The sequence below is a fragment of the Pelecanus crispus genome, chromosome 12 (genome assembly GCF_030463565.1).
Source record: "Pelecanus crispus isolate bPelCri1 chromosome 12, bPelCri1.pri, whole genome shotgun sequence".
Classification (NCBI taxonomy): domain Eukaryota; kingdom Metazoa; phylum Chordata; class Aves; order Pelecaniformes; family Pelecanidae; genus Pelecanus; species Pelecanus crispus.
This window is the reverse complement of record NC_134654.1, coordinates 8901936-8928568: the sequence shown is the minus strand read 5'-3', so window position 1 is coordinate 8928568 and position 26633 is coordinate 8901936. Positions and strand designations below refer to the sequence as shown.

The 26633-nt window shown below is 44.6% G+C and overlaps 1 protein-coding gene across 1 annotated transcript in view; it reads left to right on the top strand.

The window, feature by feature from the left end:
• COL26A1 (collagen type XXVI alpha 1 chain) overlaps positions 1-26633 on the top strand; it is a 179542-nt gene that overhangs the window by 119652 nt on the left and 33257 nt on the right. The window contains 4 exon segments of the mRNA XM_075719432.1: positions 3189-3230; positions 15318-15355; positions 15358-15436; positions 18757-18818. Of these exon segments, the coding sequence (XP_075575547.1) occupies positions 3189-3230; positions 15318-15355; positions 15358-15436; positions 18757-18818 (221 nt within the window).

Below are 26633 nucleotides of genomic sequence, written 5' to 3'. Positions count from 1 at the left end.
TTCTGAGAACTTTGTTATGGCTTGCAGTTAGTTTGAATGCTTTGTAGTGATGAAAGGCTTAGTCTTAAAGGTCTTTTCCAACCTAAACGATTGTATGATTCTATGATTCTATGACTTACTGTCTGTGACTTACACCCATTTTCTGTGACCACCCATTCCCAGAAATTTCATGCAGGATGCACTTGGTTGCTCTTATGTTAAGTCCTCAAACCTGGTAAGGCACTGAAAGACTAGATTAATTCTTTTCCACGTAAGTCGTCCTCTTTCAGAGAGTACAATCACAAAACAGTGTGCTGCTTTGATACAGCTCTGGGGTTCTGGCTGCAATGACAATCTCAGTTAAAAGGGGATGCTTCAGGAGAACTCCCCACCTGAGTGTTTCAGCTGTGAGTGCACAAGACAAATGCTGTGTAGCCTTGTAGCCTCCAGCATCTTGTTTGGGGCTTGACCTGGCTTTAATTTTCTGTCATACATGGCTTTGGGACCTTAGGTTGGCCAGACTTGGCCTTAGGGTTTTAAAAAATGAAGCTCAGCTCTTGCTTCTCTGCACTCCTCTTGCATCTGATGTGCGCTTCCCTGACATGGAGGGCAGCTGCTGTGGTTCAAGATAACAAATTTCTAGGCTCTTTAAGACTTGCCTGTGATGCTTTCTTTGTGCTAGTAGCTGGCCTGGGTAACTGAGCTTCACTCTGCCTCCTCTCAGAAGGCGAAGGATAGGAGTTCCCCTACCTGGCTGTCTTGAGGAGGTGGGGAAGGCACTGCAGCTGCATGCCAATCCTCACTTGCAATCATGCGTCTGCTGTAGCAAAGACAGGGAGCAGAGTGGGTTTGACTTGTCTTCTGTGAAGCAGGGCACTACCGTGGCTTAAGACAGACCTAGAGTAAGAGGTACAAGAGTTAGAAACCCATCAGATTTGGAAGAGTCGGAAGCTGGAGTATCTGGAGAGAGGTTTCTGTGGGAGGCCGGGACTTCCCTGTGTGGCTCCTGCTGAGTTTCTTTGGGGGGTTGCAACTGCTGCTCACATAGAAGCAAAACTGGTCCTGGCCGTGCAACAGGAAAGTCGCACTTAATAAGTACCATGTTTTCTATCTCTGCACTTAGAGTAATGCTTTGATCCAGCCAGGTTGCTGCCCTGGCTTAGGATGCATCACAGATCCCCACTTGCCTGCTCTCTCCTCTGCAGCCAGAGATGAGGTTGCAGTACATGCTGACATAGCTTGGAGCCCGCTGGCACTGGTAATGCTTGCGGGAAAGGCTGCAGCATGGCCATCACCTTCTCTGTACCGGATTTCCTAGCTGCAAGCATTGTCAGCCTTTTGTCACTCTCACTGCTTGAGACTAGAAGCGGTGTGACTGGTGCAGCACGTGCTGTGGTTGTTCATCTGAGCAAAGCCATGGTGGGACTTTATGGGAACATCCCCTTGGGTCCCTGATCTGATTTACCATGTCCCTGCTGAATGAGCATCACTTGAACCCCAAATCTTGGATTACACCAGCTGGAAAGAATCCTCACATTGGCAATCCTGTGAGGGGCTCGGGGGCAGGTCCCTCTGAGACAGAATTTCTTTAAGAAAAAAGGGAATAAGATAGGGTTGATGTCCATTCAGGGCAGTTTTCTGTTCATCCATTTGTCCCATTATGGAAGCAGCTGCTGGGAGTCACACCAGCAGCCGAGTCTCAATTTAATTCCCTCAAAGGACAGGTTTAGGAAGAATGTAACACTGTGGCTGTGGGACCAGACTTGGCCCATTATCACTGCTTGTGTGCTTTAAAGCTTGAGGTGACACAGAAGAGCTGGAGGAATATTAAAACATCAGTCCTGCAAAGAAATCTGTGTGGGTTTTAGTGAGTGTCTGAGGGTTTTAAGGGACTCCAGGCCTTATGCAGATTTGCACTGGTGTAATTGCAGCAACATCTCCCGTTCCTCCCAGTGATGATGAGTAGGAGGACAATAAGCAAGCCTGCTGCTCAGCTTTCTAGGCATATGCACAAAACCATCTAGGACCCCAAACTAACAAAAACCATATTCAAAGCAATTATCTGATCTTGTTTGTTTGTTTTTAATGTGATGTTTCTAGGCACTGGTACAACAAACACACTCTTGTAAAATCTTGTAACAGTTGTTTGTAGTTAGTATCTTCAAGATGATTTTATGTGTGCTGATCATGACTAATATACATCACTTCAGCGTGACCGTCATCCTCCAGTGCTGTGGGAAATTTTTGGTACTAAGACAATTATTTCTGCAGCTTGTTTAGCATTTGTCTTTTTCCTTTTTTACCCTTCTATGCATGAAAACACAGATACTGATTTGTTCATATATTGTGCTTTCCAGATGAAAGTGCTTTGCAGTTCGCAGACTTAAATAGTTAGGTCTTCACAGACTTCAGACTGGTTTATAAAGGCAGCTGGAGTCATCCTCTCTGGTTTTACACTTGGAGATAGAAAAATCTCTAAAGGCAAGGTAACTGGAGCAGCTCACAAGCTGGCCTTGGCAGAGCTGGGGGCAGACACACCTACTGAAGTGTACTCCGGTTTTCTAAACATTAGGAGATGCTGTTGTGCCCATGCACTAAAGACTTTCCCCCCTAACTTGATTCCTCCTCTTCTCGTTGTCACAAACTTGGTTTTTAGCATATGCACCAGCCGCTGGGAAGGTGCTGGGTTCTTCTTCCCATAGCTCAGCCAAAATGACAGCAGCTGCTCTCCCACCTTGAACCTGGAACCATTTTTTCCCCATAGCGTGCAATTGAGGCAATGACTGCCATTATTAAAAAAAAAACCAAACCAAACCAACAAAAAAACCAAAAGCAAAAACAACCCCGAGCCCCTTTTACGTTCAACCAGCATGGATTGCTCCAGCCTGTTTCATTCAGTAGGTTTTTCTGTGGTTGTATTTCTTGGAAGCATCATCTCCAATAGAGGCACGGGGCTCTTTTACAGGCTTATTTCAGCACTTTGAGAGCACGAGTGTGTGTGTCTGTGCATGCATGCCTTGCTGTGGGTGGGAAGGGGGGAAGTGCTGGCAAGAGTGCAAACGAGCCAAGCGGGGAGAGCAAAAGCGCTTTCATTCCTTACCAAGTTTTGCTCCACAAGCTGAGTAAACTTTTTCTCTGCTGAACCAATGCTGTGCAGGGTGAGGGTTCGACACGTTCCCAGTGATAATTGCCTTGTCTCCCCCCCGCAGGTTCATCTGGCCGCCAGCACGGTTACTTTTCCAACCAGGACCGTAAGTGGGCAACACGAACATCATGGAAAAGCAGAGCCTAAGAGTGAAGCGGGGTGCACTCCTGGGGGGGGGGCCGTAGCAGCCAGGGATGCCCTTCACTTGCGGGGGGAAGCATATGGGAGGGGGTCTGTGAGTCTCTGCCGGCTCTTTGCCTCAGTTTCCCTCAAGTATCTGGAGGGCAGGGAAAAGGGGAGCTGGAAATGCTCCGCTCCTCTCGGGTTCAGGGGATTGCCCAGGCAGCATCCAATGAGCACCTGGGAAGGTTTGCCCATGCTTTCACTTTTCTTGTTTTTCCTTGGGTCACTCTCTGAGAGGGGACACCAGGCTCTGCAGACCCTAGGTCTGTCCCACGATGCCTGTTGTGCTCTCCTCCTTGCAACTAAAACTCAACCCCTTGTTTTCACTGACTTGCTCATGCTCCTCATCAATCTTTGGGGGTGGTATGTTGAGAAGAGCCAGAACAGGGGTCAGCTTGATGAGGTGGGTGCTGCAGAGCTCTCAGAGATGGTGGTTGTGACCCTGTTTGCAAGTGCAGGCTCTCCCATGAGGAGAGAGGTTTGTCGGCTATTGGCATCCAGCAGCCTGGTGTCTCCTCATGTCCGAGTGTTTCTGTGACACTCATGTTGGTGTTTCTGAACAGCCTCCCCTGAGGAAACTGAAATGGTTTTAAATGTTGAAAGTGAATGAGAGCTTATTTGTTGTTTGCCAGTGCATGAACTGTATGTCTCCAAACTGATGGTAAAAGTGGTTTGAAAGTGTGCAAAAGCCCAACCGAGGTTTTAAATTCAACCGTATATCTCCAGTGTTGGTTAATCGATAAGAAGCAGGAATTTACATGGGAGTCTTTGTACCTGATGGCCATGTGCAGATTTCGTGGAAGATGAAAATTGTGGGACCTTTGAAGCAGCACATATGCTGAGCAGATGAGTTATTCCAAAGGGCCGGTTTTGTGAAAGCAGTGGTATGCAAGGGCATGAAGAGCTTATGCCGATCTGCCTCTTTGCTATCCTTGCTGAACAAAGACTCAGCAGAAAAATGAGCGTCCCATAGCCCAAGAGCTCCTATGAACCCTTAAATTAAGACTGTCTTTCTGCCCCTACCTCTATTGGAGACGTGCTTCATGCTCTAGCTGCAGGTCCTCTCTCTCTGTGTGCTCTGCCCATGGGTGTTACAGAACATGCCTCTGATTCCTCATTAACTGCAGTTGGTTCAGGGTCGAATTGGCCATGCGTCCCAGGCACAGCTGGAGTGGGCGGTAGCCAAGTGGGGCAGAGATGGCAGCCTGGGAAGTTTCTACCTCAAATCTTCAGCGCTGCACCCCTTGGGTGGGACCCTGAAACTGAAGATGCCCCGCACCTATTCCCAGTGTTCACTGCGGAGACCAGAGGGCGTTTGGAGTACGTAATGACTTCATGTCCTTCCTTGAAATTCTTAGTTCTTACTGCATCAGGAAAAAATCAATGTCCGCACAGAGAGGTCAGTCTCACCCCTTCTGGGAGAGAAGGATCCTTCAGTTCTTGCTTCTATCCTTGTTCTCTTTCATATTCTCTTCCATGGTTGGGGATGCTATTGCTTACTCCTCTCTGTTATTTGGGCACGTCCTGGCATGCGAATGCACTTCTTATTGCATTGACCCTCGTACTGGAACCGCCATGCAGAGGAACTAAATGACATGTCCAAGGACACATGGGAAAGTATTGTGTCAGCAGGAATTACATCTAAATCTTCTGCAGTCGTTATTATTGGGCCCACCACAGGCCAGTCTTGTTTCTGGATTGCCATTTTAAAGTGGTGATTTGTTTCCTTGGTCTCTCTCCACTTTATGCTTCAGTTTCCCCCTTGGCAGCTGTGCCCTTTTCAACATCTGCCCTGTTCTGTGTCTATAGAGAGCAGGAATAGTCCTGCCCCCTGCACATCATGGCACTCTGAGGAGATAAGATATTAAATAATTTTAAAATGTGGCTTACTCCATTGTGCACTTCTGTGCACCTTTAAGGTTTCATGCAGGCAAAATCTAACTGGTGCTATTATTCTTCTACTAACCAGGCAATGGGGGTTAGAGGATATTGGCTCGGGTTTTACAGGGTTTTTTTTTTGACTGTGTGTCCTGGTTTTGGCCAGGATAGAATTAATTTTCTTCCTAGTAGCTAACATAGTGCTGTGTTTTGGATTTAGTATGAGAATAATGTTGATAACACACTGATGTTTTAGTTGTTGCTAAGTACTGCTTATGCTAGTCAAGGACTTTTTCAGCTTCCCATGCTCTGCCAGGTGCACAATTAACTGGGAGGGGGCACAGCCAAGACAGCTGATCCCAACTGACCAAAGGGCGATTCCATACCATACGATGTCATGCTCAGTATAGAAACTGGGGGGAGTTGGCCAGGAGGCTTCAATTGCTGCTTGGGAGCTTATTTTGTATATACATATTTTCCCACACACACCCCCCTTCCTTTTCTGTCCTGTTAAACTGTCTTTATCTCAGCCCACGAATTTTACTTTTTTTTTTTTCCCCCCGATTCTCTCCCCTATTCCACTGGGGAGGGCAGAGAGTGAGCAAACAGCTATGTGGTGCTTAGCTGCCTACCGGGTTAAACCACAACACCGTGCAAGGAATCCTCCTTATCAGCAATTTGGCCTGGGATTCCTCTAGTTGTCCTGTGTTTGAAGATGTTTCCTTCTCTGGTTTGCTCTTAGTCATTTAGCTTCCAAATGGTACACTAATTTTTAGGATGTAGGCTAAACTCTTTAGAAGTATGGGGCCAGACAGCAAGGCAGACATGTATTGCCCCTAGTGTGGCTGGGACTTGCTGTCTGAGGTCTGGGGAGGGAAGGTGACTATTCTGAAACGAACAATGAAATGTGCAGGAGGGATTCTACAACTTCACTGGAGACTAAATAACAAAATTTGTGCAGCTTAAGGTGTATGTAGCACCACAGGACATGAGGATTTGCCATCCTCCTTTTTAGAAGGAAACATGCCAGATAAGTAGAGAACAGGTAGACTGAGGGCAGGAGCACTGTAAAATCAGCTCCTTCCAACTGCAGCACTCATTAACTTTGATATAGGCAGGACCAAGAGGGAATAATGGAGAGCTAAAAATTAGGTCTGTTTTAAATTGCAATAGAGATCTGGCTGCAGATGCTTTTCTATCTTTTCAACCTAAGAAGTTGAAAATTGTCTAATGCAAGTGCCTGAATTGCTTCAATTTTATCATGGACTCTTTCTACCCCTTGGTGATCTGGATCCCAATACCTTGGGAGTGTCACTCCCAGCATCTGGCCCGCTGTCTTGGGCAAGGTGGGAAGGTACAGCGTTACGCTGACATACTGGAAGCGCTTCAGTAGTGTGAGTTGCTGCTGTATTTCTAGAAGGCATAGAAAAGGCTGTCTGTTTTCTGTAACACACTGACATTCCTTGTAGGCTCATAAGCACTACAGTATAGAGAGATCTGCAGATGCTTCTGGCCGCACTCAGGCACTTCCAACCCTACCCAAGGTGGGTGTCTCTGCCTGGTGTTTCCTATTGGCTATTTCTAAGTATTCAGCCCATCAGAAACTTCAGTTTCAGGGACTAAAGTGGAATTTAAACTATCTGAATATAGTCCTTTGTGTCAAATCAAATGATTTGTTAAAGCGAGGCCAGATTTGCGGGGAGAATCAATCTTTTTTATGAGATCAACTGATGTGGAAAAAGCAGACAAACTTTTAGGCATATTAACCCTTCTTCTGGCCTGCGTTTGTATTACAAGAACGGAGGGACCTGTCTACCAGGGCAGACTGTGCTTTAGGGTATGCGTTCACACCAACTATTCTTCGACAGTCTTGGTCTGAATGCAGACATGGGTGGCATTTTTGGGCATGCTTGTACACTTTTTTTGGGGAAAGACTTGTCTCCCTCTGTATTTGGACACTAGATGTTACTACACAACAAATAATGGGCTCTGCTCTGCAGCTGACTCATTGCGCAAGTCTGGGGCTAATTACTGAATCCCTCCGTGCCTCAATTTCCATCTGTAAAATGTCACAGATGCCCACCATTCATAAATCGCTTTCAGATTTCCAGATGAGGTGCTGTGTAAGTGTAGAACAGTGTTAGTTTATACATATTGTGCTAGAGTATAATATAAAACACATGCAATAGAAGAGCCTCACAGATGTGTCTCAACTGCAAAAGGCAAGGCCTGGGCTGATGATTTAGCACAGCACTAATTGGGCTAAAATAGGAGATTGCTTTTGTACTGATACAATTGTCACCATTAAAGTCCTCATTTACCAACAGTTTTTGGAGATAGCCCAGTTATTTCCTATTGAGGAAAGCTGTAGCATCTTGGGTCTTGAAGCACAGCAATTTATAACAAATGTCGACGTTTTTATAGCATCCCCCACACTGGCTGTCCTCACACTTCTGGAAGGGGACTGTTCCATTGTTTATTTTGAATGTGCATCTTGCTTGGTCTGTAGCTGCACTTGGCACTTTTTTGCTGCCTGCAACCTTTTGGGCATATCCTAATCTCAAAGCAGAGGCATTTGACTGAGTCATTTCCATTGCCATTACTGGCTGTTGCATACACAGGAATCCCCATTTATTGATAAGAAAGCTGTTCCTGTGGCTGCAAGCGAATGAGTGTCTGGCAGCTGTTCAGCATTAAGTCAATTCTCAAAGTTTAAAGGATTTGTGGGCTGTGATGGTTTGGGTTTGGTCAATTAACTTTGGTGAAGTGCTTGAGAGTGTCTTCCAGACACATTTCTTGGAGAAGGATGAGCTTAAACAGTTAAGAGATTTGATTTGTTTAAGTGCCCTCAAGTTTCCTGATTGTGCTGTTGGGGCTAAATGTATGTATGAATGTATTGTATGAAACCTAGGAGCTCCTTTGACTGCAGGGGAATTACGGTTGTTCCTTGCAGTTGCAATCTGATGCTGAGCTTGTTTGAAAGTGCCAACATCATCTCTATTGCCAGCAGCATCACGTGGCAGCAGGCACCAGTGACTGCACTGAGCATCTGAAGCTATCCTCTAGCTGTTTAATTTTAAAGCCCTGGTCTGAGCTTATTTTCCAGTGTATTGTTGCCTGGTGCTCAGAAGCGATTATTGATGCTGAGCTGTTGTGAGAAGAAGGTGTGGGGCTGGGGGGAATGAAGGTGTCTCTGGAGATATCCAGTTCTTTTTTGGTGTACTGCAAATTGCGCTATTCTGCATTTGTCCGGTTTGGACTCACTGGCTGTTCGCCCCGATCCTCATCAGTGCTCAGAGGGAGGGTCAAAATTCATTGTCAAATCCTCCACAGCTGTAAGAGTAACATAATCTTGGGGTTGAGTGTGTGGGGTGACAGGCGTGGGAGAGAAGATTGGCTGACGCCCAGCCTTACCCAATGCTTGCCATGTTCCAGGAGAAATCTCCCCAGATGCTAGGCCTTCAGTAGTGGATCTAACTTTCCATTTAAGGCATTTTTTAGGAGAGTTTCAAAGTGGAGGCAGCTAGATCTTCAAAATTAATCTCCTCAAACTACCAACAGCATGATGTCTCTTAGGGGACACACATACTACGGTGCTCATTGTTGTGTAGATATCATAAATCAGAGAAAGCACAAATAGGCAAATTGTGAATAAGGGCTTGGTCCCACCAGAAAGTAAATGGATCCCCACATTTGGAAGCATTTGGTGAGTTTTGGGTTAAAATAACAGGATGAGGGAATTCTGGAAAACATTTTGATTATGGATATCCTTTGATTTTTCATTCTAAAATGAGTTAGAGAAGTAGCCTGGTGTAGCTCTTTTGAAGAGTTAAAAATCTGAAACTGAAAATGAAACATGCCTGGCTAACCCTAAGTGGCTATTTCTTTTACTAATTTTTCTTCAACCAGAAGTTAATAAGGAAATAACGCAAAAGAACAAACAAACCAACAAAAAGAAGTCCTTTGCACAGCCTTGTGCTAGCCGCTAATCTGATGCAGGTGTTACCTTGTTCTTCACATTATGAGGATCAGATAGATTATATGAGGGATGGACTGGATCTCCTGACTCCCTGGTGTCCCTTGTGTCTCGGAGAACAAAATTGCAGCTGCAGAGAAATGTGGAAGGGATTCCTCTTTCTGCTGCTCAGATCTATTAAGGAACATTGCAAGGCTCAGAGGGATTTCGATAAAGGCCAGCAAAGGGTAATTAGCAGAAATAGGCAGAGTAATGATCCTCAAGATACTATTTTGTAGCCTTGAACTGTTTCACTCCAGCTCTAAAGTGCTGAGTGACAGTCATTAGCCTTGTGCAGAGCAATGGTGTGTTGAACAAGGGCTGTGGGGTGCCATGCAGAGCCCCGGGGAGGAGTGAAGTGGGGGAGAACAGACAAACCACAGTGGGTTGAACCTGAAGCTGAGATGTTGACCTGGGAAATCAAAGCTTTGCAAAAGTGCCCCTGGCACTAATAATAATAATACAACATAGTATTTTGGTGTTCAGGGAGGCAAATTCTTCTGAATTCAGACCATCCTTTTCTGTTGCTTAAACTATTTGGTTTTGTTATTGGTCTCTCAGCTAATTTTTTGTCTTTGCTAAAGAAAGCCACTGCTAAATGTTCTGGATGAGGAACCACTAGTGCTTGACTGAACATCCTAAATGTAACATGTTTATGGGTTACAGGGACTTTGTGGAGAGAGAAGCCATCTAACCCTAGAAGGCGTCTTCAGCCATTGCAGGCTGAAGTGTAATAAAACTCAAAGCGGAGGTAGAATTTAATGTCAGAAATCCAAACTGGAAACAAGGTGCATATTTTTTATACAATGGTTAACTTTGGATGCAGTTCAGTAAAGAAACCTAGGTTGTCTGGCTCTCGAGTGTCTTTCTGAAAGACATACTCCAGTTAAGCACACGTTGTTTGGCTTGCGACTGTGAGAGATTCTCTGAACTGTGATACACAGGTGCAGAACCAATATTGTGAGAGTCCCTCCAGACTTTACGGTGAGCCTCAATTCGAATGTTTCCTTTTGCCCTGTCTGCTTCCTTATTTCATGTTACATTACGCCATATTTTTACTGCATTTTTCCCCTGATTGCTTCTCCCAGCAGGGAAAAGCAGTCTTTTCTGTAAGGGATGTGAGACCATCTCAATTTGAGATGAACTTTCAAGCATAGTGGGGTTCCTGTGCGTGCTTGGACTGGGGTCGAAAGAGTCAGCCAGGTCCCATTAAGTATCACTCCATGTCATAGGTCAGGGAGTGATAGAGAAATGAGTCAGTGATGGTGGGTATCAGACGCTGGACTTTGGTGTAGTGAGGACTGGGCCAGCTATAGGAGGATAATGTTTTTGCCCAGGAAGTATCCCCAGCCCCTGTGGGCTCTCTGCCCTCAGCTTCCTTGGCAGGAAGGCATGTGGGCTCCCTTCTTTTAGTCTGGGGACTCTTAATCTAGCTTGCATATAGCCCTATCTTGCTGTGAGAGGTTTATATATACGTATTGTTCATACTACCTACGTGTCTTTATTTTCTGCCTTTTTATTTGCTTCAGTGTGCTTTACAGCCATGCAGTGATACAGTGGTGAAGCAGGGGAGTAAAGGGCTCACAGGAGGTTGTTTTGTACGATATCAGAAGTACCGAGCACCCACAGTACCACCAGCATCGCTTGGGAGCACCATGTTCAGCAGCTTCATAGGCAGCAAGGCTTTAACAAATTCATGCTGGATAGGTAAAATCTTTTTTATCAGGGTCATTTCAGTCTTCAGGCAACTATGCTGGGCTACATTAGCAAAATGTCCTTGGTGTTTCTAAAAATAATAGATAATACATTTCCAGCAAAACATGTTGTATCAAAATCCAGCCATTCCCTGCTAAACCTTACTCTGACAGATGAAGATGGATTGAACACGGATCTCACAACTCGCGGTTGCCTGTGAATAAATGATCATGATCTAATTCCATATGCTAACAGAGCACAGGCCTAACCAGCAAAATAGATCTCTGGCGCTGTGAAAGAGCACAAATCCCCAGGCTGAGAGCAATTATGTATAAAATTAGTTAGTGGTGTGGGAGTGTGCATGTGTGAAATTTTAAATAAAACAATGTGAGTGATGTGAGCTGTTTAAGAATAGACCTGGGTGAGTAATGGAGGTTTTTTGGGTCCATTTGCCAAACCAAAAAATTGGAAAGAAAAATGATTTGGGAGAAACTGAAATGGAAATTTTTAGGTTTTTGACACAATGTAATAACTAAAATATGGTTTTGGGTCAACCCATATTATTTCATTTGACCTGAAGTGAACCACTTACTTTCACTTAAGACCATTTAATTAGTTCATTTCTTTTTTAATTTAGGTGAGTTTTGAAATAAATGCTATTTCAAAACTTAAGACTGAAACATGTCATTAAGAAACTATGAACATAATTTTTAAAAAATCTAGAGAAAATATTGCAAAAATTTTAAAAATTGCACCCTTTTTTTTTCATTTGAAACTATGTACCAAATTTTATGTGGGTTCTTGAATAGTAGTTTTTACTCCAAAAGTACATTTTGTGGTAAACTTTCTTTTCACTCCATTTTGCTCAGGTTTTTTTTTACAGACACTTCAGAATCACAGAATATCATCATAATGAAAAAATATTTATTGCTTATTCAGGGAAAGAAGGCCTTTTCCTTTTTAGAATGGTAGAAGAAAGTAGACATGAAAATGAAGTATGAATATTTTACAAGCAGAAAAAGATCAGACAGCAGTTCTTGTAAGAAAGGAGGTTTGAGCTGCTTTTTATAGATAGCCAGTAAAGTTAAGGGTAAGTGTTATTATAATAGAGATACAAGAGAGAGAAATTACAAATGGAGACATTTTGGCAGTGATCAGGGTCTCCTAGCAGAGATGGTGAAGTATCTGTAATGATGGTAAAAAGGCAAAAATATTCTATAGGTGTTCTGTTTCATATTGATAGGCAGCCTAATAACTCACAATTTACAGGTGAAAATAAAACTTGCCATCCTGTAAAATCCTGATGTGAAACTGTGGGAGACAACAAACCATCATTGTCAATGAGACCATCTTTAAATTTCTGTGAGCCTCCAGTTCCTTATCTGTGAGATACTTTAATTACGCCAGCGGTCGTGCTGAGCAGAAATGTGGTGGGGCTTTGTCAGTGCTGGTTTTGAACTTGGGATTAGAGGAACTGTGTGTTGAAAGCAAGTAGCCTACGGTTTTCAGTAGGTATTGGACCCAGAAAGGGGACAAAAAGAAAGATGCTCTCTCTCCCTCCTTCTGTCCACATTTGCTCGTGGGTGAGACTCGGCCTCGCTCAGACACCTCTGCACTGCCGAAACAGAAGGGACACTGTAAGGTGGTGGTGTGTTCTGCACGCATCCAGTCTATGTGCGCTTAGGTTAGAGCATGCAATGTTTGCAACTCAGCAAGAATACAGATTTCCCCTGCAGCTGAACACGCTGACATGTTGGGGAGAGGAAGGACCTAATGAGCTCTTCTTTTTTCAGTTGGGTGCCTTGGACTGTCTATCCCAGCAGTACTGCTGTGAAAGACCCCCGCCATCTGGGGCTCTTCCCTTGCCGCTGTTGTTGCCAAAAGATGACAATTTGCAATGCATGCAACAAGTAAATATCATGGTAGTAAACTGAGAGACTCTTGCAGCTGAGTCTTAATGAGCCTACACTAAACAAAACTCAGAGAGCTTCGCCTTACAGAGAAACAGTTCTTGCTCCAGCTTACTGGGTCCTGAGCTGTGGCCAGGGCATATGATATGTTGGTAGGAGCCCTTCCCTCCCGCAGCTCTCCAGACCTTTGATCCCTGTTTGCTCTTCAGACCAGAGGCTACCGGGCGACACAAGTGTTCCTCCTCGCCATGGTTGCTGTCAGCCCTTTGCCTTTCACATGCTCAAACCCCGTTACAGAGCTACAGACATGACTGATTCTAAACAAGTACAATTAATAAAGTCTATCTAGCCAACATCTGACTCTCATTAGAGGAAATGTGTTGAAAAAACAGATCCCAGGTTGGCTGTGATTTATGGCTTGGGCCTGCTATCCTTCACAAGCACTGGCGAAAGCTTTTGCAAAGGGCCAGAACATAAACTACTTAGGGAAACTCAGTATCCATGTAAAAAAGCTGGAAGGGTCAAATCAGACAAATTAAAGAGGGGTGGAGATGCAAGCCCACGCTGGCTGTCCCCTGCTGAGGGCCACCTAGGTAGGCACAGGAGATCTGTGTTCGTATTTCTACTGTGGAATTTGACTTGAAATTTCTTCTGTGTTGGAGTCTGAAAGTGTCACTGTTTGATTTGTATTTTGGGGGGGGGGGGTGGGGGGTGTCTGGCTAAACTGTGCGTATGTGTGTGGCAACAAGTGGGTGGAGGGGTTAGTGGTCTGGTCATTTATCTTGTGAGTGTCCAAATATATGTCCAGATCTCTGGTGCATAACATCTCAGGTGCTCACCGAGATGACAGTAGAAGTTAGCTGTGCTTCCTACTTCCCTTGGGAGTTTTGAGCTTCATCCTTTTACCCTTGCAAAGAAACACGGTTGCCTGGACTAATTTAGCTGACTTCACTCATGCTCTTCCAGATTTGTTCAGAGACTACTCTGAACTTGCCCTGGAAAAAGGTGTCTGTTGACTGAGGAAAGCAGGTCTCCTGCTTCCTTTGAAAGACAAGATTTTCTTCAAACTGGACCTACTCAAGTTGTGTGTTACTGATTTATAAGACAGTGCACCCCAAACCCCAGCAGTGTGGTGTGTGGAGATCTACTCTGAGTAGTCCTGATTATGCAGCTGCTGGTGCAGAGTTAAAGCTGTTGCGTTGTGTTTCATGGCACTGTTGTTGCGTTCCCAGTGCTGTAAACATGGGCCTTGATGCCGCTCTGGTTTGCTCCCACTACCCTGGGGATAACCGAGTTTGTCCTCTTTGTGCACATCCATTTCTGAAAAGTGCAGTGGAAGTGGTGGACTTTTATTAGATGGAAAGAGAAGAGCTGCCAGGCAGGTTTTATCACAGAAATCAAATATACTAATTTATTTCTCTGTATATAACATTTGGTCATTTTTCATCCTCTGACCTTGGGTCCTTTACAGAAGAAACATTGCACTAAAAATGGATGAAAGGAAAGTAAGACACCGAGGAGGAAAGTGCATTGTTTAGAGCCCTGAGCAGGTTGAAGCATGAGCTGCAAACGCGATTCTCATGTTCTGAAACTTGACTGTGTGCTACGCCCCATTGCATTGCAAAGTTGAAGTTTCTTGTAATGGCAAAATATGGTCTTGAAAAAACTGGCTGCAAAGATTTTATTTGTTTAAACAAAAGCTTTGTGATTCCAGAATTCTTTCCCCTTTCATATGCTATAAACCACCTCCTCCGCCTCCCTTCTGAAATATGAATTTTGGAGTAATCCATCAAGAAAAAGAGAGACAGAGCCTTGATCCCTTGACTTCAGTTGAGCTGTGCAATTTATATCTACTGAGCATCTGGCTGTAGGGAAACCAAAAGCCCTTTTAATATTCTGCAGAGACTCTGGGTATACAAATGAGTGTGGGCTGTCAGAGCTGAGAAATGGGGCAGAGATGCCAAGAGGTTTCTTTGCCGTTTTGCACAAAACTCTGACCTGCAGCGCCGTGGTGAAAGTTGGCCTGGTTCTTTTTTACTCCCCTCAGTGCCACCGTGATAATTGTGCTGAAATCGTTAAAGCCCCGTTGGTATAAAGCCATTATCACACCTTTCTTGTTTTGAGTGAGAAGTTTGAAGACTTGTGGGGCTTTCAGCCTTGAGCAGCTGAATTGACAACTATTTAATCATGAAATTATGCGAATGCTGCTCAAGCCTTGGGAAGCAGGAATGCTGAGTTAGCAAGGCACCCAAAATCAGTTGTTCACCGCTGTAAGTCGCTTGTTGTAGGAGCATATCTGGAGTGGCAGCCACAGGCTGACAGCTGGGTGCCTGTTTGCAAAGCTGCAGCCCTGGAGGCACTGACTCAGCCTTTAATTGAGCATTGGTCAAGTGTAGCAACTATTGGATCAGGGTTAAGTGGGTCACTGCTGGCACGGGGTACATGACTTGTTATTTTCCAGCATGCTGAGTCTACCGCAACTCTGATACGTTAGACTTTTCTTTCCCTCCAGTTGCATTGCTTTACCCACGCAGCCGGAGAGGGGGAATGGGAGGGCGGGAAGGGAGAGGTGTGCTAGGACAGTAACAGCGAGACATTATGGAGACAGACTGGGTGTCACGCGATACGCTGGTACAGTCTCATGTTCGTTATCTCAATTATTTATCCTCCCTGCTGGAACACTTCTAAAACAAATCCTACCATGTGTTTTGAGGTTGGGCTTCATAGAGTGGAATCACAACTCCTTTCTCAGAGTTTAGCTGGAAAAATACAAATCTGCCAACTAGGAATATGCGGGAAATAAACTGTAGTTCTGTATAGCAGCAAGTGATGGATTTCTGCAGATATGGAAAGTGTCTGCTCTGGAGTTCTAGGTCAGAGAGTATGTGTATTTGCCCCAGTGTTACATTCGTTGCATGTGAAATAATGATGTGAGGTTCCCAGCCTCGGTTTAATAAAGCAGACTGCTTTCACCCTGATCAGAAAATTCAACTTCACAGTCCCAGGACTTGGAACCACCAGCTATCAGGATTAGACACTAAATACTTCAGTGCATAGTAGTCAGGGAAGATATTTATTAGCTTGATTTGTCACCACCATTCTCAGGCTTTCTGCAAGGACAGATAACGACCCCAGACCTTGAAGCAGCCTAGTCCCCGGTGTGTTGTGAGCGAGCTTTGAACATAGTTTCTGCAACTGCAGTACGGAGCATTCATCTCTGTGTTTGAAAGCGTCATCCATCTGTTGGTCACGAGGCTTTGTTGGCAGGATGGCTTGTCTTAGTAAGAAGATCTTTTGCATTAGGACGTCCACTTTCTGGATTAGTTAAATGTCTTTTGGGTCCAGGCTAAGTACCTTGGGTGTGGATCTGGGTTTCCAGGCATTTCATGAAGGAAAGGATCAGAGTTCAAATCCAACTTGAGCTTAAGTAGTTCTCTTTCTAACCTGGACTGTGTTTTTCATATGTTTCAGCAGACACCACTGGCATGAAGATGGTATTACTACAAATCTCACCATGCAGTGGCACTGCTGCTTCCTCCCCCCCTTCTGTCATTTTGTTCATTTAAGTCTAACCTTGTGTGCTGCAAATGCAACTGGGAGGGCTCTTTGAGATGCCCTCCAAGAGCCGAGAGGGCTGCTGGACTGGTGCTGTTTACACACTCTGTCTGGCAGAGACAATCAGGGTATCCTCCCCCCCCCGGGAGCTGGTTGATTCACCCCTATGCAGAGAGGTAGTACAAGCCCTTTTTTATGAGTTGAGCTCTCCAAAGAGAGTTTAAATGATCAATCTATCTCAAATTATGTGCAGAGATAGTTTTCAGACAGTACCAGTCAGTCTCTCTAAACCTATAGATGTTATTTATATGTGCAAGCCAGCAGAGGGGAGAATAGGACTCCATATTTTATTCACTCTGTACACATCTGGTACGCCTTTTGGCTCTTGGGAGCACTGGATTTATTTAATCTTATCTTTCTATGAGGATGAGCAAGATCAAAAGCATGAAAACAGTTACATGTAGAATGTAATTCCCTGTTTTACACACCACAAGCAGATCCAGACCAAAGAAGATTCACCTATTTCCTCCCCTATGGCACTTATGAATACATAAGTGGGCCAATTCAAGCCAAAAAATATTGCCCAAGAACTATTGCAGAGAATAAAAAGAAACAAATGTTATTTCCTGTTGGGTAAAAGAAAGCCCATGTCAGTATTGACCTGTAAGGAAATCCCTCAATCTAAGTGTTCCTGAACCATCAGATGCTTTGTCTGCAAAATATTGGGTATGGTGAGGTGGAAGCTCTATGTCTAACTCCTTTGGGAAGCTATGCAGCTCCTCACAGAGAGTCTATGAGAGAATTTCTTTGGAAGGTTTATGCAATAGGTGATTGTTTGCCATTAGCACTCAAGCAATCTTCTTGGACTGTAAATCACTAACATGGAACAGCCAAGCTTCCTGGCCCTCCGAGCCATGCGCTAAAATTTTTGCATGGCTGAGAGCCATGAGTGCATACCATGTACTTCATAAAACTGGAAAGTGTTTGTGGATGAAGATTGGAGAGATTCATTGGGGCTCCTTGTGCAAAAGGGCACTAAGCTTGTTAGGGGGAACAACTGAGTCCCAGGTGTCGGGGTGGTGTTTACTCAGGCCAAAACCCATGTTCACCCATTTTTCCCCATACATAGGCACTGGGTTTACTCAACATCCCCTGCATCGGTACAACCTCAGCCTGAGCTGCACCTGGCTATTAAGGGGCTCAAGAATTACAGGTCAACCTCCCCAGCCCTATAGAAATACCAGGATTAAATACTTCTTCCATGGCCAGTCAAAGAAAACTGGCTCTGGCCTAAGGAGCCCAGAAGCACACACAGAGATGTATTTCTCCTCTGTGAAACATGAGATGGCAGTGATTCGTCACCTGAATATGGATGGTTTATTCTCTGAAATACCATATGCTGCAAGTCATTTTCCCTTTTTAAAAACTGCTGCACTTCAGAAGTCATGATAGGTGAGTGGCCCAGTCTGGAAAGCTTCTCCGAGATCTGAGAATAGGCAATTCAACACTGCTGCAAAGCGCTGTGGAAGCGCCTTGTTGATTAAATCTCTGTTCAGGGCTTTATCCTCCTTCACTCACTTTAAAATTGCTGAAATGAAAACAGAGGCAAAGCAGCAGGCCTTCTGTTTAGATAAGTGATGTCCTTTGTATCAAGCAATCATTTTAAACTGCACTCAGAGCCCATTATGTTAACGTTCTTGCTAAGGCATCCTGTCAGGACCCCTTTGGTGGTTGCTGCCTATCTGTTGCTTCTATGCAGCAAAGGGAGGTGGAAGCTACTTCTTGCTGCAGCTCCGGCCTGCATCAGCCCTGGGGTCTGTCTTGGATTTTCTTCTTGTCACTGAGACAGATGATTTGTTGTGGGAGTGGTAACAGCGCCTGGGAGTCCAGGGATGGAGCAGGACTCCACAGAGGTGGGCATTTTATATATTCATTGATTTTCTCAGTATCTGACCAGGAACTAGTATAGGAGAGGGTACAACACAGAGCTAAGTGGAAGTAGTGGTTGTGCAGCCTGATGTCCTGTGAGGTGGCAGCATGCGCCACACACAGCTTGCACCAGTGGCAGAAGAAGTGTCTCTGCTGGTGACATGCTGGTGATGCTCGCTGGCATGATGAAAAAGTCTTACAACTAATTTTTTCTTCACCTACTTTCTACCTATTGGGAACTTGGTTTGACTTTCTGCCCCACTAAACCAAACAAGGTTCATGTAATGTGGCTGTGGCTGTTTACTGGTGCAATGGATTTGAATACTTATTTTCTTCTCAAAACTGATCTTGATTCACTTTTCTGTGTGCCGTGGTTCAAAAAAGGATCAGGGTCTGCAGACTGAAAGCCATGGATTAAAATGCAAAGCACGTAGAAATTTTACATCATTTTGTTTTGTTTTTTCTAGAATGCATGAACTGCACGAGACTAGCAGATATGACTGAGAGGCTAAACACACTTGAGGCCAAGGTAAGGACCTGTCTTTATTCTTCTGTTTGGCAAAAATTTCCAAGAGTTGCTGCTGAAAAAGGTGTGGAGTTGGCAGCCCTGGAGAGATCAGGTGTCTGTCCTTCTGTGCGCAGCGAGGAACACGCTGTGGTGGTGGTCCTGCCCCAGGGAATGAGGGCAGCGCTGGTGTGCACATGGGCATCGCCCACCTCTGGCCTGGCTCCTCCTGCTTCCCGCACATCCTCTTCGGCTTCCCTCTGCCACGCAGCTGCATCTCTGTCTCCCTTCTTCCCTGCTGTCACAAATGTGCAGCTGCTAATAAATAATAAATAGCTCATTGCTCTCAACTGGAACACGTTGGCTCAAGTTTTGCTCCAGAAACAGAGGGCAGACGGAGCTGTATGAAAAATCTCTTGCCTTCAGCTGGTTGATGATGTGGGGATGTAAGGCAGTGATTCCCCTGGCTCAGGAAAGAAGCAGACTCTGATTCTGGTGTCTCTTGCTAAAAACGCCTTGTAGAAGCTTTACCGATGTGGACTGCAAAACAGAGGAGTTGTAATGGTATGTAGATTTTTCTAAGAACAGTTGTTCATTAGCATGCTCTTCAGGTGCTATCCAGTCCTGCTTTTTTATCCCTTTTCTGAAAGATGGGAAGCTTTCATGCGTGGTTTAGTGGAGACAAATGTTAAGGGGAGACCTTCACATTGTGGGGTTTTTTTCTGCAAATTGTTTTAATTTCTACCTACTGGGATTTAGATAAATTGTTCCAGTCTGTCAATAATGCAGCTGAATCAGTTGGTCCCCTTTGAGCTGTGGTCCCTCCTGTGACAGTCCAGTCCTGGCTGTTAGATACAGTGCTTTGGTCCTTTAAGGTATTGCGCTCTGTTGTTATTCATTAACTGATGGTTATCAATGACATAAAAGAATTTGGGGAGAAACCTTTGTGGAGGGGGGTGGTGTATGTGTGGCGGTTTTGAGGCCAGTGCATGATATTACGGTAATTTGGGAATTGTCTGTGCTGAAATGGAGTGAGCAATGTTGTCTGGAACTTCCTCAAAGCCTTCGCAGTTGTATTTCACTACAGGAAAATGAAGGGGTGGGGGGAACGAAATTCTGGGGAGCAGAATTGTTCGAGTGAAAACAACTGTTGTAGTGCAAAGGACAAAGATGAGCTAGATTGTTTTTCCGAGCAGTGGGACCTGGCAGGTGGGTGTTCTTTGGCAGCAAGGAGCTGGAGGCGTTTGGAGAGGAGAGAAGGGCTGGTGACTGACCTCTGTGTGCGCAGTCCCGAATCCAAGTAAGACATGGAACCAGCCTCAGAGAGACGTAAATCAGCCCTCCCATGCTCAGCCTGTAGCCAGCTGTACCTTCCTTCGCTTTCCAGGGCTTTCTGTATTTGTTTCACTGGAAAATGATAACCAAAGACTGTCCTGACATCAGAGCGCCCGTGCGTTGCTGGCGTGTGCTGCTCAGCACTTGTGTCAGGTAACAAAGTGTAAGAGGCTAATGGCAACCTCAGCTGGGGCCCTGGCAGGACTTCACAGAGGAGGAAGGAGGTCCTACCTACCCAAATCCCCTCATAAAGTGTTAGCCCAAGAGTGAAACTGCACCCGGGTTGGTGGGTTTGTCTTACAGATATGAAGCTGGTTTAAATCGGGTGACATTCCCATCACCTGAAAGCAATCTGTTCTCTGGTGTTGGCACTAACTGCCAGATGTCGACAGTATTTGGGAAGTGCTGCCTGCTTGCCTTCCACACAGGAGCTCTAGTGAAGGCAGGAGCACATTGTCTCCTACTTTACCTAGGACACTTGTTGTGCAGCAACTGGCATTTGGCTCCTGACTGGCAAACCTGACGTGCTGTCATATGGCTGCAACCTGCTCTGCGTTCAGGAGGGAGCACTGAGTCATCATCATCAAACCCATTGTTGGTGGCTGAAGACTTTGTAGTCTTGTAGACCTTCCAATATGAGGAGCAGTGAGGTGGATGCCTGCAAAGTTAAGTGCCAAGAAGTAGCCAGCCAGACCCTGGAGATGACACTTTGAAGATTTTGGTACTGCCTCAGTCCCAGCCATAGCCAAGACCACACCACCTCCTCTCTTCCTTCTTGAGAGTGGGGCTTTGGGTAACTTGATTCTTGTCAGCTCTCAATCTTGGGTGTAGTGCATCATGTCTCTGTTTTAGTGCTGCAGTGAGGCAATTTGTGTTGTTGCTGTGATGCATTTCCTTCTGACTTTACTATGCTCCCACAGAGACCCAAGTTGGGAGCAAAGCTCATCAAAGGGTTTACTTTTACGAAGGGAGATGAGTTATTTCTTTCTATTGTGCAGTACTAAAGACCATGTCTCTGCAAGGATGCCTTCTGCAGCACAGCCCAGCAATGTCATTATCAATCTTTTGGCTTCCACTTTCTTTGAAAAGCTGTGGGTGCTGTGCAAAAATTGACTGTAGCAATTAAATGGAGAGTGAAGCAACATTACACAAATGCTGGTGCTGTTCACAAGAGAAATATGCTGATTCACCCTTTTTTCAAGGTTAATTTAAGTTCCGTTTGATCTACGTAGCAATGTCATGACCTCAGTTGTTCTCATTCAGTAATAGCTAGCACCATTAAAAAGGTGCTTGAATTTGTTTAGTATTGTCTGTATTCCTGCTCTGGATTTTGCAGAAAGATCCCTGTTTTGCTGGATGATCTGGATGTGAAGTTGTCTCTCAGCTCTCCAAACTGTCTTCTCATAATGTCTCATTTCACCACAACAACAGCCTGAAGTTGTTCGGAGGAAGACAGGAGTGATGGAATGGGCACACACATCCCTTACCAGTGCTGGAGATGGATCCCTGCCATGATTTTTGCTGTCTTGTTCTGCAAAGGTAGATGTGGAAGTTCATCCTTCCTATGAGCAGAGATGGATTTTCGTGCCGCAGTCCTGCTCCTTCTGGAGACAGCTGAACTTGAGGAGCTTTGCTGCTTTTGCTCCTTTGAATTTCAGCCCAGCGTGACCATGGTGAGCTCAGGGGATGGCAATGGGTATGATCAGCCACCTCAGCGTAGCCAGCCAGCCTCAAGCAGGTCAGGCCGTTGGCACCTGCTATAAGGGCTTTGAGGCATCTGGAGCCTCTGTAGACTTGTTAGAAATACTGCAAGGCCCAAGGGTAAGAGCAAATGCGTGGAAAGCTACCTCTGAAGGCACTGTGAACCTGGGTAGATTGGTGCTGGATGAGAAGTTTTGCTTTAATAGAGTACATTAGGGACAAGACAAAAACAATCTCTTCCTCACACCTCTGCAATGGGGACAAAGAGCCAAGAGCCTTTCTTGGTTATGTGTGAGGATATGTGAAATGCATGTTTGTCCTCCAGTGGCTGTGAAGGGCAAGTTAAGGAAACTTAAACTCAGTCATGGAAGAAGAGGCTATAAGACTGTGGTTTCTTCTTTCCACCCTCTTCTTCTGCAGGCTTTTATAGCTGTCCCGGTAAAAAATGGGGATATGACCAGAAATGGTCTCATCTTTCTTATTACAAGGATGAGTTGGTTCATCCAACTTCTAAGATCAGCATCCAAATGAGGTAATAAAAGTAACCCTCTGATTTTTGTAATATAAGAGTTGGATCAGAAAGCAAGAAGCAAGAATAAACACAGAGCAAATGGAATGAAGAATGACTCAATAGGGACTGGTGCTTATATAGCCCTTGAGGAGGAGAGAGACTCTGAGACATGGCTGAACTGTGCGGCAGAACAAGCTCTTCATGTGTCTTATGCTTTCCTTAACACTGCTCCAGGTTGTCCATGTGGCTGTAGGGGATGTTTCTGCAGGAAAGGAGGTGAAGGGAGATGGAATCAGGTTCCATCCTTGTCTCCCCTGTTTTGAGTTATCCTGTCATCTCCCCAGGATGGAGTTGGCCTGTTCCATTTGCTTGATACCAGACCCATTTAGGTGCCAGAGATCTGAAAGCTTGATTGATGGTGTTGAGCTTGAAATCTACAGGCCATGGGAATCTATGTCAGGGAGGATGGTGTTGAGCCTGGGGTCAAGCACAAGAAAGTGTGCAGGCCAGAAGAAAACTACCCCTTCCCCAAGCCCCAACATGCCAAACCTTACTTCTGTCCCATGAAATCTTACTTGGCATCTCTACAGCACCCCCTGACCCTGTGGGGAGCGTCATTGGTGGGAGGGCAGAGTGAACCCCACATTTATTTCATACAAAAGGTTTCTCCTTAGGCCAACACAGCTCCTTAGTGGGAAGAGTGTACAGCCCTTCCTTTCTGAATTTCTCGAGCCTGATGCTGCCCTCCTGTGTCACAGCAGTAGGTCCAGACAAACTCCACCAAAGCTCAAGAGAGCTGCATTGTCAGGAGAGAGCAGCACCGCTGCCCACGGCAGGCAGTGCTAGCAGGAAAGCAGGCAGCTGCATAAAAGTTTCTGCTCATTTGTTCACCCAGTTTCTTTTAATAAACTCCACCACAGAGCTATGGGCAGTGCGATATTAATCCCAGCTTTTGGTTGGAGCTTGAGTGCACCATTTGATCTCAGTTGATATGACCCAGTCTTATCTCCTGACACTGCTTTTGAGAAGTTCGTGGCATTTCACTTACAGCTTTAATGCAGGGAGGTAACATTATGTATCCAGTGTCTGATTGATTCATTGTGTGATTGATAAATGACATGCATATTTTTTGCATGAAAACAGTCCTTGTAATGTGATTCCCCACACAGAAGATTCTGACAGATTTTAAAGAAAATCTTTGTATTGTGTAGAGTTTGATCAATACGTTGCTATTTATATGAAATCACCCCATTTATTTAGAACAGATTACCCCACAGCACCTTCACTACCCTGTGTCTTTTGATTATGAAGCACCATTACTTGGAGTTTTAATGTAATCATTGTATGAAATGTTTCTGTATCTCCCCCTTCTTCCAAGCAGCTACATGAAATACTAGCAGCTGTCTGGGATGTTTTATGGGGTTTGTCTTTTCTTTCTCTGGTAGACAATAAAAGAATTTCCTGCTGTAGTGGAGAAATATTTGGAAAATAGAAAATGTTTCATGGTACAGTGACATGGCTGGGAGATTGGGAGGGAAACCCCAGTTGCTTGGCTGTGAGGCTGCTGCTGGTCCTATAGGGTGGACATTAGCGGTTGCTTGATATTTCAAGGACTTTCATGGATTTTCCATGTTGTGTATGTGATTGCCACTAGCAGTTATTTATTTTCTTTCTGTTCTGAACAGGAAGGTGACTTACCTAATCTCTAAGGTTTCCTAATGACCCTGTGCAGAATCTGCTTCTCCAGCTCCAGTAATGCATTGAATTTAAGGAGTATTTGGGCTATTTCACAGGTAGCTGTATAATAACCAGCTGGTTTCTGGCAGCAATAACAAAGTTAAATCAGTCCCTGTAAAATTCTAATTTAATGCTGAATTTCTGTAGGTCAGTTAATGTAACAAATGTCCCTAAGAATAAAATGCAACGTCTTAACTGATTTTCACAAGGGGCAACCATGGACCAAAACTGGGTAGGCAAACCGAATTTTGTGTCAATGTGCATATCTGAGCTTCATATTTATCTCATTGGCCTTTTTCTAATTAGCAATAATCATGCTTATGATTAGGACACTTGAGGCAGTTTGGCTACTGGCCTTTCTCTCATTTGGGCATACTTCCGTCTTTCAGAATGACAGTTAAAATCCTTTCGTTCTCAAGTCTAGTAATTGTTGGATCTTATTTCTTATCACTGTTGGATTGAAGGAGCAATCTGTCCCCTAAGACTGTTCCATGTGTTTGGCAAATGCTGTAAATCATTTGCCAGAACCACAAAAAGGCTTTCAAGACCTCCTGCTCCATCATCCCCTCCTGTAAAGTTTTTTAGTTACAAGTTTGGCATTTTTAGTCAAATAGATTTAATATTTTCATAAAATAACTTTGAAAAATTCTGTTTTCCTATGACATGCAACTTAATTTGCCAAGCAAATCCTATGTCTGCATTAGGAAATGCTTTTGGTGTGTTTAATACCAATGGGAAACAATGGGAACATTGCTTACATGCTTTGTTTTTATAGAGAAATACTTTTGTGGACAAAAAGTAGGTTTCAGCAAGGGATGTTGTGAGGAGCCTAAGGGATGTAAGTGCTCAGATCCCTCGGTAATCCCGTGCCCAAACATGCAAACTTTCACTTGATTCTCAATCAGAAATTCTAGTGGAGCTTCATGAGAAAAGTATGATCATAAGAGAAAAATTACTTTGGGTCCTTTTTTTCAGCTTGCACCAAGGTGAGCCAGGAGAGGACCAAGCTCCTTACCTTTTCCAGCTGTGCTGCTCTTTTCTTGCAGCTTTTCATTTAGAGCCCAGAGGAGGAGGAGAGCACACAAGGCGTCTCAGCCTATTTGAGCTAGCTGATGTGAATTTCTCAGCCAGAGTTGAGGGCTCCTCATCTGGTGAGAAGCAGAGAGCTGAGCTCAAAGCCATTGCTGAGAACAGATGTTACTTTGTCAAGACTAAGTTCATCTCAGGCTGGCCTGGCTCCACGTCCGTAGCACTGCTACATCCCTAGCAGGTGACAAGCAATAAATCGGGCAGACGAGAATGATGTGATTTTGAGGGTGGAAGGTTATAGCTCCGATGTATTTTTATCAGGTGTTTTAAAGTGATGATGGGGAATCTGATTTCACTCTGACCTCCTTTGTGCACTTCTCTCTGCAAGGAGCTCTTAGCATGGCATTGAAGGATTGCTGGATCCTTTCCACATCTAGCTTCTTCCCCTGGCTCTAACACTTCGGGGTGCCAGTGGTGGCAGGCTGCATGGGGTGACGGCAGCAGAGGTAAATCTCCAATGTGTAGCAGCATCAGAGAAGCTCCCCAGGTGCCTCAGAGTGCAGTGACCCAGTAAGACCACTGCCACTCCTTCCCTCACTGCTGTTCTCTCAAGCAAAGCCCTGATGGTCTAATGAACATTTCCTGTGTTTCATCTAAACTAGTAGGCTAGCCTGTGCTTTTGTGTCTTCTCTGTTCTGATTCCCTGCATCTCTCCCCAGCTCCCCTGCCAGAAGATCCCTGCTGATGAAACAGTCACTTTTTGTATCCTCTTTTTTGGAAATCCTGTAAAACTGTACAAAAAACTAAATACCTTTGCAGAAAGAGCATGAACTATGCTACATGTGGATTGGCAGAAGCCTTTGGTCCACATTTCCATCTTCCATGCAATAGCTGATGACATAAACCTTACCTTTTGGTCTACTTTGGGTCACTACAATGACATCAGCTATCGCTCCCCACATAATTTATCAATATAACAAAAACTCCTCTGTGCACTAATTATCTTGTCCCCTTTGGCCAAAGTCTCTAAGATGTAATAAGGATGAAGTCACCCAGGTTCTCTCTGGGCATCCGGTTCATCACATTTTAGTGGACACTTACTGAATGTCTTTTGGCTTTTGAAACCACGCAATTGCATCTGCATTGGAGCCTTGTGTTCACAGGTTTCATATTGCTACAAGAGGGATACCATTCGCCATCAGATTTTGTAAAACTCCCCGTTTAGCTCTGTGTCTTGATGAATGATTAAAAATCTCTTCTATTTTGCCAAATAATTTGCTATAAAGAAAGATATGTCCAACAAGTTATGCAATTACCATTATTAATCAGCTTGCGTCTTTACAAGATCAAGGGAATCTTATTTTACACTGGAATTTTTAGTTGATGAGCTGGATTCATGCAGTTTCTTTCCCTCCTCTTTAGAGAGGGATGGAGGGGAGTTCATTCCACCAGTGCTTCAAGAGACCAAATATCCCCTGTTTATTAATTAATAATATCCATCTGGATTATGTCAAATGATTCCCTCT